Source organism: Oncorhynchus mykiss, chromosome 19, assembly GCF_013265735.2.
Source record: "Oncorhynchus mykiss isolate Arlee chromosome 19, USDA_OmykA_1.1, whole genome shotgun sequence".
NCBI classification, from domain to species: domain Eukaryota; kingdom Metazoa; phylum Chordata; class Actinopteri; order Salmoniformes; family Salmonidae; genus Oncorhynchus; species Oncorhynchus mykiss.
Window position 1 is genome coordinate 23,157,492 of NC_048583.1, and position 18,436 is coordinate 23,175,927.

At 42.4% G+C, this 18,436-nt stretch overlaps 2 protein-coding genes across 9 annotated transcripts in view; one reads left to right on the plus strand and one right to left on the minus strand.

Annotated features, from left to right (window-relative positions):
- The window catches only part of LOC110497482 (protein FAM193A), a 47,487-nt gene extending 35,984 nt beyond the window's left edge, over nt 1-11,503 (minus strand). Inside the window, exons 1-4 of one of the 3 annotated variants that reach the window (XM_036954465.1) lie at nt 11,082-11,503; nt 8,958-9,032; nt 8,332-8,577; nt 6,589-6,773 (exon numbers count right to left, since the gene is read on the minus strand). In XM_036954465.1, the coding sequence (XP_036810360.1) occupies nt 6,589-6,773; nt 8,332-8,577; nt 8,958-9,032; nt 11,082-11,300 (725 nt within the window). In that variant the 5' untranslated portion in view covers nt 11,301-11,503. The remainder of the gene's footprint in view (nt 1-6,588; nt 6,774-8,331; nt 8,578-8,957; nt 9,033-11,081) is intronic. The other 2 variants (XM_021573610.2, XM_021573611.2) reach the window with 2 other exon arrangements.
- A 5,521-nt stretch (nt 11,504-17,024) lies between these two features.
- The window catches only part of LOC110497481 (arfaptin-1), a 46,697-nt gene continuing 45,285 nt past the window's right edge, over nt 17,025-18,436 (plus strand). For 2 of the 6 annotated variants that reach the window (XM_036954466.1, XM_036954467.1), the window contains exon 1: nt 17,383-17,509. In XM_036954466.1, coding sequence (XP_036810361.1) covers nt 17,398-17,509 — 112 coding nt within the window. In that variant the 5' untranslated portion in view covers nt 17,383-17,397. Of the gene's footprint in view, nt 17,217-17,382; nt 17,510-18,436 lie in introns of those variants that run through there. The other 4 variants (XM_021573609.2, XM_021573604.2, XM_021573608.2 and 1 more) reach the window with 4 other exon arrangements.

Here is an 18,436-nt window from a genome sequence, read left to right on the forward strand (position 1 = left end):
GCCCCTGAGATATGCAACCTTTCAAGGAAGTCAGGAACCAATATACTCAGTCAGTTAGGAAAGCTAAGGCTAGCTTTTTCAAGCAGAAATTTGCTTCACTAATTCCAAAAAGTTTTGGGACATGGAGAATAAGAGCACCTCCTCCCAGCTGCCAATTGCATTGAGGATAGGAAACTGTCAGTACGGATAAATCTACGATAATTTCAATAAGCATTTTTCCTAGGCTTTCCGTGCTTTCCACCTGGCTACCCCTACCCCGGACAACATCTCAGCACCCCCTGCAGCAACTTTTCCAAACTCAACCCGCTTCTCCTTAACCCAAATCCAGACAGCTGATGTTCTGAAAGAACTGCAAAGTCTGGATCCCAACAAATCAGCTGGGCTAGATAATCTGGACCCTCTCTTTTTAAAATTATCCACCGAAATTGTTGCAATCCCTATTACTAGCCTACTCAACCGCTCTTTCATATCGTCTGAGATCCCCAAATATTGGAAAGCTGCCGCGGTCATCCCCCTCTTCAAAAAGGGAGACACTCTAGACTCAAACTGCTACAGACCTATATCCATCTTGCTCTGCCTTTCTAAAATCTTTGAACGCCAAGTTAACAAACAGATCACCGACTATTTCGAATCCCACCGTACCTTCTCCACTATGCAATCTGGTTTCCGAGCTGGTTATAGGTGCACCTCAGCCACAGTCAAGGTCTTAAACAACAACATAACCGCCATCGAAAAAAGACAATACTGTGCAGCCGTCTTCAACCTGGCCAAACCTTTTGACTGTCAATCACCGCATTCTTAATGGCAAACTCAATAGCCCTGGCTTCTCTAATGACTGCCTCACCTGGTCCACCAACTACTTCTCTGATAGAGCTCAGTGTGTCAAATCGGAGAGCCTGTTGTCTGGACCTCTGGCAGTCTCTATGGCGTGCCACAGGGTTCAATTCTCGGGCCGACTTTTTTCTCTGTATATAGCAAAGATGTCACTCTTGCTGCTGATGATTCTCTGATCCACCTCTATGCAGACAACACCATTCTGTATAAATCTGGCGCTTCCTTGGACACTGTGCTAACAAACCTCCAAACGAGCTTCAACACTCTTCCGTAGGCTCCAACTGATTTTAACTGCTAGTAAAACTAAATGCATGCTCTTCAACTGATTGCTGCCCGTACCCTCCCGCCCGACTAGCAACACTACTCCGGACGGTTCTGACCTAGAATATGTGGACAACTACAAATACCTAGGTGTCTGGTTAGACTGTAAACCCATATTAAGCATCTCCAATCCAAAATTAAAATCTAGAATCGGCATCCTATTTCGCAACAAAGCCTCCTTCACTCATGCCGCCAAACATACCCTCGTAAAACTTACTAGCCTACCGATCCTTGACTTCAGTGATGTCAATTACAAAATAGCCTCCAACACTCTACTCAGCAAACTGGATGTAGTCCATCACAATGCCATCCGTTTTGTCACCAAAGCCCCATATACTACCCACCACTGAGAGCTGTACACTCTAGTTGGCTGGCCCTCACTACATATTAGGTGCCAAACACACTGGCTCCAGGTCATCGATAAGTCTTTGCTAGGTAAAGCCCCACCTTATCTCAGCTCCCTGGTCACCATAGTAAAACCCACCTGTAGCACGCGCTCCAGCAGGTATATTGCACTGGTCATCCCCAAAGCCTACACTTCCTTTGGCCGCCTTTCCTTCCAGTTCTCTGCTGCCAATGACTGGAACGAATTGCAAAAATCTCTGAAGCTGGAGTCTCCCTCTCTACCTTCAAGCATCAGCTGTCAGAGCAGCTTACCGATCACTGTACCTGTACACAGCCTATCTGTAAATAGCATACCCGACTACCTCATCCCCATATTGTTACTTATCCTTTTGCACCCCAGTATCTCTACTTGCACATCACCATCGGCACATCCATCACTCCAGGATTAATGCTAAATTGTAATTATTTTCGCCTCTAGGGCCTATTTATTGCCTACCTCCCTACTTGTCTACATTTGCAAACTACATAGATTTTTCTAGTCTTTTGTGTTATTGACTGTACGTTTGTTTGTGTGTAACTGTGTTGTTTTTGTCGCACTGCTTTGCTTTATCTAGGCCAGGTTGCAGTTGCAAATGGGTCTTCCAAATGGACAATGACCCCAAGCATACTTCCAAAGTTGTGGCAAAATGACTTAAGGACAACCAAGTCACGGTATTAGAGTGGCCCTCACAAAGCCCTGACCTCAATCCTATAGAATATTTGTGAGCAGAACTGAAAAAGCTTTTGCGAGCAAGGAGGCCTACAAACCTGACTCAGTTACACCAGTTCTGTCAGGAGGAATGGGTCAAAATTCATCCAACTTACTGTGGGAAGCTGTTGGAAGGCTACCCGAAACGTTTGACCCAAGTTAAACCATTTAAAATCAATGCTACCAAATACTACTTGTGTTTTTTTTTTTATCTTCTGACCCACTGGGAATGTGATGAAAGAAATACAAGCTGATATAAATAATTCTCTCTACTATTATTCTGACATTTCACATTCTTAAAATAAAGTGGTGATCCTAACTGACCTAAAACAGGGAATATTTACTAGGATTAAATGTCAGGAATCGTGAAAAACTGAGTTTAAATGTATTTGGCTAAGAGGTATGTAAACTTCCGACTTCAACTGTAGGATGCGACGAATGAAATACAAATTAAAAGCAAAAAAAGGATGGTCTTATTGTACAGAGAAGAGAACAAAAATGCTAGTATAAATACTTTAAAGTACTACTTAAGTAGTTTTTTGGGGGTATCTGGCGGAAATCGGTATTTTTGGGCGCAGATTTGCTGATTTAAAAAAAATATATTTTTTTTACATCTTTATTTAACTAGGCAAGTCAGTTAAGAACACATTCTTATTTTCAATGAAGGCCTAGGAACGGTGGGTTAACTGCCTCGTTCAGGGGCAGAAAGACAGATTTCCATCTTGTCAGCTGGGGGATCCAATCTTGCAACCTTACAGTTAACTAGTCCAACGCAATAACGACCTGCCTCTCTCTCGTTGCACTCCACAAGGAGACTGCTGGTTACGCAAATGCAGTAAGCCCAGGTAAGTTGCTAGCTAGCATTAAACGTATCTTATAAAAAAAATCAATCAATCATAATCACTAGTTAACTACACATGGTTGATGATATTACTAGATATTATCTAGCGTGTCCTGTGTTGCATATAATTTGACTGAGCATACAAGTATCTAAGTATCTGACTGAGCGGTGGTAGGCAGAAGCAGGCGCATAAACATTCATTCAAACAGCACTTTCGTGCGTTTTGCCAGCAGCTCTTCGTTGTGCGTCAAGTATTGCGCTGTTTATGACTTCAAACCTATCAACTCCCGAGATGAGACTGGTGTGACCGAAGTGAAATGGCTGTCTAGTTAGCGCGCGCAAATAGCGTTTCAAACTTCACTCGCTGAGCCTTGGGGTGGTTGTTTCCCTTGCTCTGCATGGGCAACGCTGCTTCGATGTGGTGGCTGTTGTCGTTGTGTTGCTGGTTCAAGCCCAGGGAGGAGCGAGGAGAGGGACGGAGGCTATACTGTTACACTGGCAATACTAGTAAATACTACTAAAGTGCCTATAAGAACATCCAATAGTCAAAGGTTAATGAAATACAAATGGTATAGAGGGAAATAGTCCTATAATAACTACAACCTAAAACTTCTTACCTGGGAATATTGAAGACTCATGTTAAAAGGAACCACCAGCTTTCATATGTTCTCATGTTCTGAGCAAGGAACTGAAACGTTAGCTTTCTTACATAGCACATATTGCACTTTTACGTTCTTCTCCAACACTTTGTTTTTGCATTATTTAAACCAAATTGAACATGTTTCATTATCTACTTGACGCTAAATTGATTTTATTGATGTATTATATTAAGTTAAAATAAGTGTTAATTCAGTATTGTTGTATTTGTCATTATTACAAATACATTTTTCTTAATATTTATTTTTATAAATCGGTATCAGCTTTTTTGGCCCTCCAATAAACGGTGTTGAAAAATCATAATCGGTCGACCTCTAATCTGTACTTTACTATTTATATTTTTGACAACTTTTACTTCACTACATTCCTGAAGAAAATAAAATGTACTTTTTACTCCATGAATGTAGGTTCAATTCACGCACTATCAAGAGAACATCCCTGGTCATCCCTACTGTCTCTGATCTGGCGGACTCACTAAACACACATGCTTTATTTGTAAATTATGTTGGAGTATGCCCCTGGTTAAAAAGAAAGGGAAAAAAATGGTGCAGTCTGGTTTGCTTTATATAAAGGAATTTGAAATTATTAATACTTAAGTATATTTAAAAACAAATACTTTTACACTTTACTCAAGTCGTATTTTACTGGGTAATTAGAGTCATTTTCTATTAAGACATCATTACTTTTACTTAAGTATGACAATTGGGTTCTTTTTCCACCACTCTGTACACGTAGTAAGTACACTATCATGCTTTTGGGATGTGTCTTTTCAGATTCAACAAAGATTCTTTAGTTGTGGACACTACATCATCGACTCCCTCTCTTGCTCTTGGTCCTCATCTTTGTAAGTCACCTTGATTGATCAGTTTATGAAAATATTTAGTGAACTCCATCACAGTAGCTAAAGCAAGGGGCTATAGCAGCAGCACACAAGGAGACTACGAATGCATCCTGGGCCGGGCATGCCCCGAGTTTGTGAAGTGAGCACTACTGCAGCGAAATTGGAGCTGGAGAGAAGGCCAACGCTCCAGCCTTTGGGAATCTTGCGCCAGTCAAACTGGGCACACTCCACATCTGCTCCAGCTTCGCTCACATACTCTGGTCCGAACAACCACCACAGCAGAGCCAGATCAGTGTGACCGAAGAGATAACAGGGAAATATGTGGTAGTTATCTGCAGTTTGCAAACGTCATTCTTTTTTAAATGACTTGACTGATTTGAGAATCATTTATTTTGTTTGAACTGCTGGCCGCAATAAATCAATGAATTGCAGTGAAGAATTGACATATGCTCCCCTGTCTCAGTGGCTCCAGAGACGTGTTCAGACCAACAACTATCTATCATATGTGCGCAATAGAAAACAGATTATGCTGCAGCATAGAGAACTATCCAGCTTAAAACCTTACTAGTACTGAGCACATATTACTTTTTACTGCTTTATATGAAACAAACATGACCAATAACAACAATTCAACAACAGACAAACTGAACAAGTTCCACAGACATGCGACTAACAGAAATTGAATAATGTGTCCTTGAACAAAGGTGGGGGGTCAAAATCGAAAGTCAATGCTGCTGGTGGCCACACCAGATACTAAGTACTGCAGTGCATCTTCTCCTCATGGACTCCACCAGATTTGCCAGTTCTTGCTGTGAGATGTTACCCCCCTCTTCCACCAAGGCACCTGCAAGTTCCCGGACATTTCTGGGGGAAATAGCCCCTAGCCCTCAACCTCCGATCCAACAGGAAATCACGCACAGAACGAGCAGTATGGCTGGTGGCATTGTCATGCTGAAGGGTCATGTCAGGATGAGCCTGCAGGAAGGGTACCACGTGACGGAGGAGGATGTCTTCCCTGTAACGCACAAGCTCAGTCCAATGATGCTGTGACACTCTGCCTCAGACCATGACGGACCCTCCACCTCCATATCAATCCTGGTCCAGAGTACAGGCCTCGGTGTAACACTCATTCCGTCGACGATAAACGTGAATCCGACCATCATCCCTGGTGAGACAAAACCGCGACTTGTCAGTAAAGAGCACCTTTTGCCAGTCCTTTCTGGTCTCAGGTGTGATGTTCAGATGTACCAATCCTGTTCAGGTGTTGTTACATGTGGTCTGCCACTGTGAGGACGATCAGCTGTCCGTCCTGTCTCCCTGTAGCGCTATCTTAGGCGTCTCACAGTACGGACATTGCAATTTATTGCCCTCGCCACATCCGCAGTCCTCATGCCTCCTTGCAGCATGCCTAAGGCCCGTTCACACAGATGAGCAGGGACCCTGGGCAACTTTCTTTTGGTGTTTTTCAGAGTCAGTAAAAAGGCCTCTTTAGTGTCCTAAGTTTTCATAACTGTGACTTTAATTGCCTACCATCTGTAAGCTGTTGGTGTCTTTACGACCGTTCCACAGGTGCATGTTCATTAATTGTTTATGGTTCATTGAACAAGCATGGGAAACAGTGTTTAACCCATTTACAATTACGATCTGTGAAGTGAAATTAGGTGACCTATTAGAGTTTTAGCAAACATGTAATCAATCAAGTGAGTTAAAGTATTTGAAAGAAAAAGAAAACAAGATGCTGATGGACAGAGATCAGCCAATAAAACCAGCGGATTGGTCGTCCACTCCAGACTGTTCGACAGAGAGAGAGCCGGCTGGTGGACTAGATTAGTCATTATCTGACAATGCTAGAAAGGATGGCAGCACAGGTGGCGGCTTCTTGAAACTCCCTGAACACATAGCTGATATACTAGGCTAGCTCAATATGTCAAACGATAGACACTTTCGTCCTTTCTAGTGTGGTTGTCTAGTGACCACCACAAATGTGCCCATCCAGCTCACCGTCTCTCGTTGCAGGCCTCACAACTGCACACGGTGTCAGCGGTCATAGGGGTGGTGAGGTCTGGGACGGGGAGAGTGGGGAGGGTTGGGGGTGTGCCACCATTGGTCAGTCTGCCCCCTGTGGCAGGCAGCTCTTGGCCCAAGCCTCCATTACCCACAGGCATTTGCAACAGGAAGTCTTGGCTCTGGGGGAATGAGAAATTACAGAGCATCAGAAAGTGCAAAACAGCAGTGATAATGCAACCAAGCGTGACCATAATAGTGACATAACTTTACCAACTGTCACCTTAGGTTTGTATTCTGAAGTATTTCATTGCAGCAAAGTGCACATAGAAGTCAATGCTCGTTATACTTGACTAGAGACAAAATTCCAGAACAGGAGAGAAATTAGAGAACGTAATCAAGCAAATAGCAGAAAAAGAGATGGAAAGAAAAATAAGGCATTCCAGGCCAGAGGGGCACTCCAGGAATTGTCAGGCTCTCCCCAACTTCAGAATTCAATTAGCCGCTAGACGTGAGGCAAGACAGTGTACGCGGAACAGCCATTAACATGAAGTCATTAGCAAGAGAGACGTCTAAACACTGGTGTGCCTTTCAGTCTTAGGTCATTATCTCCCGCTGAAAGGAAAGGAGGAGCCAAAGACTATAATGCTGAGTCATCAGACAGGGAAACTAACGTTATACAATGTGTGCGTTTGTTCAGGACTCAGGTGTTTCTGCTCCTTGTTACACCTCCACCTGTAGCTTGCCTGTTTCTCCCACTTTCTCTGCGCGTTTGTGGTACGGGTCGGTGTCTCTCTCTTTGGTCGTTTTCGTCATCATCAAATCTGTCATGCATTTGGGTAAATGTTGACTGACCAATCTACAAATAATAATGAGTAGTTATTTATGGCAAGGTAATTTGTAGATTAGTCAGTCGGCTGCAAGCCCTCTGTCTCCTTACCTATTTATTCCTTGTTGTGCTCTACCTTTAGTATGCCTGTCGCCATCACGCTTCTGCGCCGACTCTATGGATGTGTTCGAGCAGTAACGCTAACAAAGCCGACAGTAGACGAAAGTCAGCGAGTAAAGTCGGGGAAGGTATCTGCGACAGCAAGGCTCAGATCAACATGGAACTGTCTGCTATTGTTAATAAAAGTTTATCTTTATAAAAATGTCTATACCCCCATATCACACTCACAACATGAAAACATAACGTGTGTAAAATATATTGATTAGAGTTCTCAAATATCACTTTCGTTTGTATCTCCTGTTTCTGTAGAATAGCAGTAAAGCTGGTTCAAATTTCAGTCATGTAGTTGGTCACGTTCGCACGGATCAACCAAAAACACCCTAATGATCGGTAGACAAATAGTGCCTCCCACAATGCAGGTGATGGCTGCATGGTGGAGTTGGTGAGAAGCAACTGCAGCGACTTGAAGGCGAATTCATAAAAAAAAAACTGCATGACCTTTGATCACATGGTTTTGGGAAAGTTCCTGCAGTCGACCTGGAGGTGCAAGTCAGAAAATGTTCATCCCCATAATGCAACACACTTTGAAAGGCCTAGACAAAATGTTTATGTTATGATGTTACACCAATGCCTGCCTGCATCTATCTGGCGCTTGGCTATCCACTAACTGCACACAAATATAAATTTAAAACTGCCTTTGTCATTCAGTTCATTGGTCCAGCATCACCTTTTCACCACCCTACTTCTCCCTCCCTCCACCCACACCCCTCCACCAGCCCGTGGTGACTCACCACCAGCGACTGCTCCAGGGAGGAGTGGCGGTCCTCCTTCTCTACCGTGCGCCGGCAGTCAGAGCACACCCACAGGGGCAGATGCAGTGCGCTGGGGGACTGTGCCATACCATTCTGCCCTGCCCCGGGGAGCCCCGTGTCAGGATGGAGGGTGCTGTCTGGCTTGCGCTCACTCCGGCACAGGAGGCAGCGGTCACCGGTAGTGGAGTATGGGGCCCTCTGACTCAGGCCAAATGTGAACGGGGTCTGGTGGTTGGAGACGGAGTGGATGTCAGTTAGACGAGTGTGTAGCACTACTGTAGTGGCAGTAACCAGTAGCTACTAACTAGTCCTCCAATATGAAGCCTACACAGGCAGGTTCTAAAGTTAATTAAGACAATGTCACGAGCAGTAAGCACAAACAGGTAGAACAAATGTTTAATTGGAAACTGAATGGTAGAGTTATTGGTCCTAAAGTTTAGGATGGGCCATTTCCATTTTTTTCATACATTTTGTGCCTACTGAACGCCACCCCGGGGCTTTTCAGTTCACACAGACAGTGATACTCACAGCAGATAAACTGAAGCTGATCTATGTTACCGTAGGCCTAACAGGAGTAGCTGCAGAGACAGTGAGTGATGTATTACCTGAAGGACTCCAGAGAAGTCGGAATTCACCGGCCCCTCCGAAAATTGTGGTGTAACGTTACCGTTCATAGGGACCTGGAGGACACAAAGGGCCCGACATGAACCAACACCTCCGGAGTCACCCCTCTCATTAGCACCGATGCCAAGCGTCAATTACAAGGCTATCTGAAGCATGTTAGCACTTGACCTGGCTGGGGGCTACTTGGCCACACACAATTAAGGTTTGTCTCCGAATTATGTTATTTGAATTACAAATAAAACACAAAGCAGTTGATGTGTCCTGCCGATATTGCAAGGAACATATGCAGATATTACGTTTCATATTAATGCTCAGCGCAGCAGTATATTGACGAGGCCAGCAAGTTCACCTGCTGTTTCTGTCTTCAACAGCTGATCTTTACATATGCGGAGTGTAGTCTCGATTTGGAGTTGATAGATCAAATGCAGTGTATGTATGCACTATGCAAAGATTGTGTAAACATCTGAAGAATTCATCAAAACACATGAGGTAAACAAAAGGTTATGAGGAAAATTATATTACTTCTTAGATGAAAATAATAGCCCTGACTAGTGTAAATGCTGAGCAGATCTATGCAAATTCCTTCCACAATAAGTAGCCTGGCCTAGCTGCTTTGTTTGTCTTGAGTGGGACTGACCCCAAACCTTCCCAAGACAAGTAGCAGATGCCATGTAAAGTAAGTACACTAGCCAGCATCTCTTGGCAGCTGTCTTTCTCTTTCCTTGAGTACACAACCAACAAGATTAATCATTTGACCAATAACTGGTCCTGCAAGAGATGCGGCCTACTGAATGTATATGGAGAGAATGTCTGGCATATAGGCTAGTTATTCTAATGAAACTCAATCTTTGAATGAGTGAGTGCAATACGTTGCATTTAGCTCAAATCAGACTTTCCTTGGATTTGCTTAGACAGACAACGTCGCGAACAAGTTATTAACAAGTCTGCATTATGGACTTGTTTGGGAATATTGGCTCATCATATGAGAAAGTCCTTCAGCCCTAAAGATGGCAAACCTAGTAGTAGCCAATGTGACGTACACATGATAGGCCTAGTCTTTGGTGATTAGTGGATGTTGTTTCCCTGGCTACTGTTGTGATATAGAGACCGACAAGGCATAGCTACAAAATATGGAGAGGAGGTAAGAAACCTAGAGTAAAGCAAGACACTCAATATGCCATTTCACAGCAAAGTATGTAATGTTGTTATGTTAGCTATGCCATTGGTACATTGCAGGATCGTGGTTGTGGAAGTTATGTGGCTGGCTTGGCTGTGTGACAGTAGTCTTGCAGTTGTCTTACACGTTATTCTTGTGTCTGTAAACGCAGCGGACGACCTAACTACTAATGAAATAATTGGTTCGAGTAAACAAACTATAGGCCTACTGTTACTTAGCAGCCAAATCCGATGACACTGACAGACTCGACTGAGACTTCCTGTAACGTTAGTCTGGTGAGCCACTACTCCTGCTAAAATTGTGAATATGAAAACATCAGACAAGAAATGGAAGGCCAACTGGCTGTACAAATTGATGCGAAATGGTTAGCTAGCTGCATTCTGTAACTAGTTGCTAGTCAGTTACAAGAGACAATTCAGTTTAAGGGCACAGTGCAGTGTCGATGGTCAGCTTGGTCATAACTAACGTTAGCTAACTATCTAGCGTGTAAACTAAGTTATCCATCTAGCAAGTAACAAACATCCACTCACAACGTCGCGAACAGTTAGCTAATAAGCTAATAAAATAACGACTGTGCAGTAAGCAAATTATGCTATTTTCGGGCTGTCAACATTGTAGTTGTCGAGTAGCTAGAACAAGATGGCAAGAAACGTCAGCCAGGCTAGTTTATGTTCAAGTTGAGCAAGTAGCTAACGTTATAACTAACACGTTACCTTATCTGGAAAGTTTACTAACATGGTTAGCCAGCTAAACGAACTTGTTGGCTGTTGTCAACGTCAGGTTGCCATTTCCCGAGTTAACGTTAACTAACTAGCTACCTCAGTGGCTTGGCTAACGTTACTGAAGAATGTCAGGCCTCAAATGTCTCGATTATGTGTAAACGCGATCTCTAACGTTAGTGTTCAATACGTCGACTGTATATTCTCACCTCTCCGTTCAGGCCTGTTATAGAGACCATGTTCCCATTTCCAGAGCTCCCTGGTGTCAGAAAGCCCATGGTAGACACGGGTGTTGCCGTGGCTTGAGGACTCAGGGCCGTGGCTGAAACCCCGGCCTTGCCACTGGTACTGCAGACAGTGCTACTGCTGCCACCGCCCCGCTTGTTCTTCCTGCGTTTAGCTCCTCGTTTAGCATCGGTTGGACTCATTTTCCCACAAAAGTCAGAGACAACTTGCCGTTCAGTAACAGGCAGAGTCTCAGGTGGAATGTCTGGCTCAAATCCCTCTGTTATAAAAATACGATATTTGAAAGACTTCCAGTTAGACAGCTAACCCAGTACCTTCAGAGTCCTGATAGACTTGAGATTTCAATATGGCCACTGGACAGGAATTGGCTGCTCGAGCTTACGTTGCAACAGTACGTTCCCCCCTCTGTCTTTGAGGATTCATGGGAAATGATGTTTTTTTCCGTTAGTGCTGGGGAGATGGATAATGACAGACTGGTTTTCTGACTGCATCCCCAAAATTGGAAGAAACACCAGAAGTGACCATTCATGATCCCATTCATAACCACTCCTGTTCATCAATACAAGTGGCAATTTGTATGCTACAGGTAGGTATATGCAATTATGTGTCCTCAAGGGGGAGTGGGCAAGTATTTATCATTTCAGTCAAGTGATCTGTACTAGGTCATGACATATTGTTCATTGCATTAACTTGGCTTCACCATTTATATCCTTGTTCATCTTCTTTAAGTGTGTGAATAATTTCCTGGAGGGTAGCTTTCTCCGTCTCTGCCCTTGCGTTCTCAGCCTTGGTCTGCTTGGAGGCGCGCCTAAGATCTTCTGCATCCTAAAGCTCTTACCTACATCTCAGCTTTCTCTTTCTACACTTTCTCATTAGTATCCTGGATATCTCTGGTGGTGAGCACTGAGCAGTAGATCTTCCTCGTCATCTCTCCCCGCCCCCTCTTTCAGACCCTCTCCTGCTGGGCCCACTGGTCTGTAGTCCACCTGTGATAAATTAAATTGATTGGACATGATTTGGAAAGGCACTGTCATCTGTCTTCAAAAACCAAGCCACGAGGTCGAAGGAATTATCCATAGAGCACCGAGACATGATTGTGTCGAGACACAGATCTGGGGAAGGGTACCATAAAATGTCTGCAGCATTGAAGGTCCCCAAGAACACAGTGGCCTCCATCAATCTTAAATGGAAGAAGTTTAGAACCACCAAGACTCTTCCTTTGAGCTGGCCACCCGGCCAAACTGAGCAATCGGGGAGAAGAGCCTTCGTCTAGAGTTCCTCTGTGGATATGGGAGAACCTTCCAGAAGGACAACCATCTCTGCAGCACTTCACCAATCAGGCCTTTGTGGTAGAGTGGCCAGATGGCAGCCATCCTCAGTGAAAAGCACATGACAGCCCACTTGGAGTTTGACAAAACTAGACCATGAGAAACAAGATTCTCTGGTATGATGAAACCAAGATTAAACTCTTTAGCCTGAATACCAAGCATCACGTCTGGAGGAAACCTGGCACCATCCATACGGTGAATTATGGCAGTGGCAGCATAATGCTGTGGTGATGTTTTTCAGTGGCAGGGACTGGGAGACTAGTCAGGATCGAGGCAATGATGAGCGGAGCAATGTACAGAGAGATCCTTGATGAAAACCTGCTCCAGAGCACACAGGACCTCAGACTGGGGGCGAAGATTTGTCTTCCTACAGGACAATGACCCTAAACAAACAGCCAAGACAACGCAAGAGTGGCTTCGGGACAAGTCTCTGTATGTTCTTGAGTGGCCCAGCCAGAGCCCGAATTTGAACCCAATCTAACATCTCTGGAGAGACCTGAGAATAGCTGTGCAGCTACGCTCCCAATCCACCCTGACAGAGCTTGAGAGGATCTGCAGAGAAGAATGGGAGAAACTCCCCAAATACAGGTGTGCCAAACTTGTAGCGTCATACCCAAGAAGACTTAAGGCTGTAATCGCTGTCAAAGGCACTTCAACAAAGTACTGAGTAACGGGTCTGAATACTTATGTAAATGTTATATTTCTTATTTTTTTAATGAATTAGCAAAAATTCTAAAACATGTTTTTTCTTTGCCATTATGGGGTCTTGTGTGTAGATTGATGAGGGGAAAAACGATTTAATACATGGTAGAATAAGGCTGTAACCTAACAAAATTTGGAAAAAGTCAAGGTGGCTGAATACTTTTCGATGGCACTATATGTCCTTCATCCATTCAAAACCTTGATTTGAGTATTTTCCAGCAGTTGGTGCAGCTTCAGCAGCAGCCTGCTCTTCACCGCTGCCTTAGCTTGACAGGGGTGCATCCTTACATCTTACAGACCTGTAGAAAGAGAGAGAGAGACAATTCAATTGCTCTTAGCTTTCTTTCCTTGGGTGCACATATACTTTGAAATATGCATTTGGTGGTGGACTATATTGATATTATATATGACTTAATAAAAGTTAACAACGTTATTTGGGTAAGTCAATTCAACAGAATAAATAAATACAAATACTAGATTTTAATTGGACATGTTACATGCTGTGAAACAGACAGACATGCAGACATTTTAGGTGTGTATTTTTGGATTTCAGTTTCCCCACTGACATGACAATGACTTACAGAGGGGTTGGGGTCCACTAGCCTGGCCTGCCCAAAGCTCTGCAAAAAGAATTGAAATCAAGTTCAGTACTTCAGTCTAAATGGTCCTAATATAATGTATGTCTTAAAGTAACTGTCCAATTAAAATCTAGTATTTGTATTTATTTATTCTGTTGAATTGACTCTTACCCAAATAACGTTGTTAACTTTTATTAAGTCATATGTAATATCAATATAGTCCATCTCTTTGCCCTGTGTAGAGGCTTTCTTGTGCTGCTCGCTGGAAAAACACATTTATTACAGACTTTCCTCTCACAAATGCAACTAGTCATTGCTTGAAATTTCCCAAATCACATTTTTCAGTTCATCCTGTTTTGAAAAGCCATTTAAAATGTGCAGAGCAATGGCTTTATTACAGTTTTGTAATTTAGCTCAGCGGATGTAATAGGGCTACCTTTTTTGCTCTTAATGGTTGAAAAACAAATATTTTTATAAAAGTATTAGCTGTTTATTTTTTAAAGCAATTTATATATGCAATTTCTGATATGTAGCCGGAAGGTCAAAGGTCAAAAGGTTAGTTGCCACGAACATAAGCTTTCCTATGATATATGATGAATGAATGTGTAATAACTTGTTCTCTACTGCCATCATTTGTCCTAGGGTAAAATCCTATGTGAAAAATGAATGGGATGGAGGGATGAAAGAAAGAGTGATAACACACAGAGAGCTACCACTGCTGAAATACTAGGACACATTTTCTATTTCTAGGGACATAGACCTTCAAAAGAATCACTATGAGACATTGCTCCAGATGGTACTGATAGTAGTAAGTTAGTGGTAAGTTAGCAGTCTGTTGATATCCCTTTGGTGGTGTGGGGGCTGTGTTTTGGCGAAGTGTTATAATCCTTCCTGGTTGGCCCTATCCGAGGGTAACTTTGTACGGGGCCACAGTGTCCTTTTCTGGGTCTGGTCTGAGCTCAAACAGGGTTGACACTAGCTTATATTGCCACAAAGTCTTAAAACCCGCCAATTTCTAAAATGTATCTTCTTAAAATATGATTTTAACCCTAACCATAACCACACTGCTAACTTTATGCCTTAACTTCAAATTAAGTCCAAAAAGCACATTTCTGTTGCCAATTTTGACATTGTGACTTTGTGCCAACATAAAAGCTAATGAAGAAACACCTGTGTGAAACTAGCCACAACAAGGATGATCCACAACAGTGGAATTTGCTGGACAACTTAAAAATAAAAGTTGCCAAATTAAACTCATCTAAACGGATACAAATAGTGGAATAATGCCATATTTGGACTAGATAATGCCAAGCAAGGTTGGAATGTCGTTATGTAAATAGTTATAATCCCACTGTGGATGTATTAGACTGCATAATTGCATTGGGAACATAAAGATCCAGTGCATTCGGAAGGTATTCAGACCCCTTCACTTTTTCCAAAAACAGGTTTTTAGACATTTTTGCTTAAGTATAAAAAAACTGAAATATCAGGGATGGTATTGACCAGGTGATGAACAGTGCCTGGTTTCATCCACACGTGACCCATGGCATTCAGGCCAAAGAGCTCAATCTCTAATTTCATCAGACCAGGGAATCTTGTTTCTCATGGTCTAGTTTTGGCAAACTCCAAGCGGGCTGTCATGTGCCTTGTATTGAGGAGAGGCTTCTGTTTGACCACTCTACCATAAAGGCCTGATTGGTGGAGTGCCGCAGAGATGATTGTCCTTTTGGAAGGTTCTCCCATCTCCACAGAGGAACTCTGGAGCTCTGTCAGAGTGAACATTGGGTTCTCGGTCACCACAACGGCTTGGTTTTTGCTCTGTCATGCACAGTCAACTGTGGGACCTAATATAGACCTAATATAATATAGGTGATAAATAGCCATCACTAGCACATAGAGGCTGCTGCCTATATACATAGACTGGCCACTTTAATAAATGGAACACTAGTCACTTTAATGTTTAATGTTGACATATCTTGCATTACTCATCTCATATGTAATAGTGTATTCTATACTATTCTACTCTATGCCGCTCTGACATTGCTCGTTCATATATGTATATATTATTCATTCCATTCCTTACTTAGATTTGTTGTATTGGGTATATGTTGGGAAATTGTTAGATATTACTGCACTGTCGTTGCTAGAAACACAAGCATTTCGCTACACCCACAATGAAATCTGCTAATCACGTGTATGTGACCAAAAACATTTTATTTTGATTTGATTTGTGTGCCTTTCCAAATCATGTCCAATCAATTGAATTTACCACAAATGGACTCCAATCAAGTTGTTGAAACATCTCAAGGATGATCAATGGAAACAGTATTCACCTGAGCTCAATTTGGAGTCTCATAGCAAAGGGTCTGAATACTTATGTACTGTAAATAAGGTGTTTCTGTTTTTTTACTTTGAATAGTTTTGCAACATTTCTAAAATCCTGTTTTCCCTTTGTAATTATGGGGTGTTGTGTGAAGATAGATTAGGATTTTTTTTAGAATAAGGCTGTAACTTTTTTTTAAAGTTTGGAAAAGTTAATGGGGTCTGAATACTTTCCGAATGCACTGTATTGGGTATCAGCCTACACAGTGACACCCACAGATTACATTTCCAAAGAATTTACACAAATATTATCATCATAGCTCTTATTGCAGGACTTTGACTGTGGGAAATCACCTCACCAGTCATTCAATTGTGTGTATTGGATAACAATTGAAACATGGATTGTGTATGTGTGCCATTCAGAGGGGTGAATGGGAAAGACAAAATATTTAAGTGCCTTTGAAATGGGTATGGTAGTAGGTGCCAGGTGCACCGGCTTGAGTGTGTCAAAAAACTGCAATGCTGCTGGGTTTTTCACGCTCAACAGTTTCCTGTGTGAATCAAGAATGTTCCACCACCAAAAGGACAACCAGACAACTTGACACAACTGTGGGAAGCATTGGAATCAACAGGGGTCAGCATCCCCATGGAACACTATTGACACGTTGTAGAGTCCATTCCTGATGAATTGAAGCTGTTCTGAGAGCGAAAGGGGATGGAACTCAATATTAGGAAGGTGCTCCTAATGTTTTACACACTCAGTGTATGTACGCCCCTAATGCAAGTATGCAGTCTAATACATACACAGTGCTATTAGGACTGTTGTTTTTTTGTTTACTGTTTGTCAAATTAATTATGTATTGTATTTATTTGTTAAGTTATATAAGAACATTCCAACCTTGTTTAGCATGATCTAGTAATATTCCACTATTTATATCCGTTTGGATCAGTTTCAGTGGGGAACTTTTATTTTGAATACGAACCACAAATTCCACTGACGTCCTTATTATGGGTAGCTTCACAGGCCAGGGCCACCAGGGAACCAATGGGCGCTGATTTACATTTTATACAGTAAGTAGTAAGCTAGCTGTATTTTCTTCACAAATACCGGGAGTGGAACCTTTTGCACCAAGAAACACAGAGATAAAGGTCCGGACAAAAGCTGCAGGTACATTATCAGTTGCATATTTGAGTTTTTCAGCACAACAACAAGCAGTCAAGCTAGCTAACTAGCTTTAGCTAGCAGTGACGGGCTATGACTGTGTCATGTGACTTAACTAGCTTTTTTATTTATTTTATTTAACCTTTATTTAACTAGGCAAGTCAGTTAAGAACAATTGTTCTTTACAATGACGGCCTTCCTGGCCAAACCCTCCCTTAACTCGGACGACCCTGGGCCAATTGTGCGCCGTCCTATGGGACTACCAATGACATTTGTGTGTAGAAAGCTAGTAACGTTAGGTAGGTAACGTTACCGTGACTAGTTCTAAAAAGTTAGCTCTTGTGTCACCGCTAGTTTCCGCGTTTGGCGATTGTACTCAGCTGGACAAATGATGAAAGTGACACCGCCAACGTTAAGCAACATGTTAGTTACGTTCTTCTGACTGACCGTGTCGACATTGTCATTCATGGTTAACAGTAACGTTACAGCTAACAGGCAACTGTTTCTGTACCTGCTCTCTAGCCAGCTACGTTTAATGTTTCTAGTTAACTAAGAAATATTATGACGTTCGCTATGTAGCGGTTAGTTACTATTTTAAATCCAAAGTGAGTGTTGCTTTGTAAGAATGGAAGGCCATGGTAAGCAGTGAAGCCATACACTTTTTCAGGGTTTAGCTCGCAATCAATTAAAAGTTAGGCAATAGTTTTATTTTCATTCGATAAATTAGAACGTTATAGATGGCTACTAATTAGCATGCCCTCTTTTTTTTAAGATGGCAAACTACTGACCTGACTACCGTTTACGTGTCCATTATGACATTTAGTCCGGCAGGTTTTGCATGGCCCAGTTTGTATGTTTTTAGACACTCCATTGGAGAATCCCAAAAATCTCCACACACCCGGGGAAACGGGCCATGCCAAACGAAATTTCCCTGTTGCTTTCATTATTCTCTATATAGGCCTACATATACCACTAAAGTCAGACATTTAGGTCAACAACCTGTTATGGAATAAAGTGTTCAACATGAAATGTAATTTACATCAATTCTGATCACGCATGAATTGGTTGATTTAAATAGCCAAATAACAACTACATCTGTGCTTCTACACCTGCATTGTTTGGGGTTTTAGGCTGGGTTTCTGTACAACACTTTGTGACATCAGCTGATGTAAGAAGGGCTTTATAAATACATTTGACTGATTGATATCCAACATAACCAGCTGTTA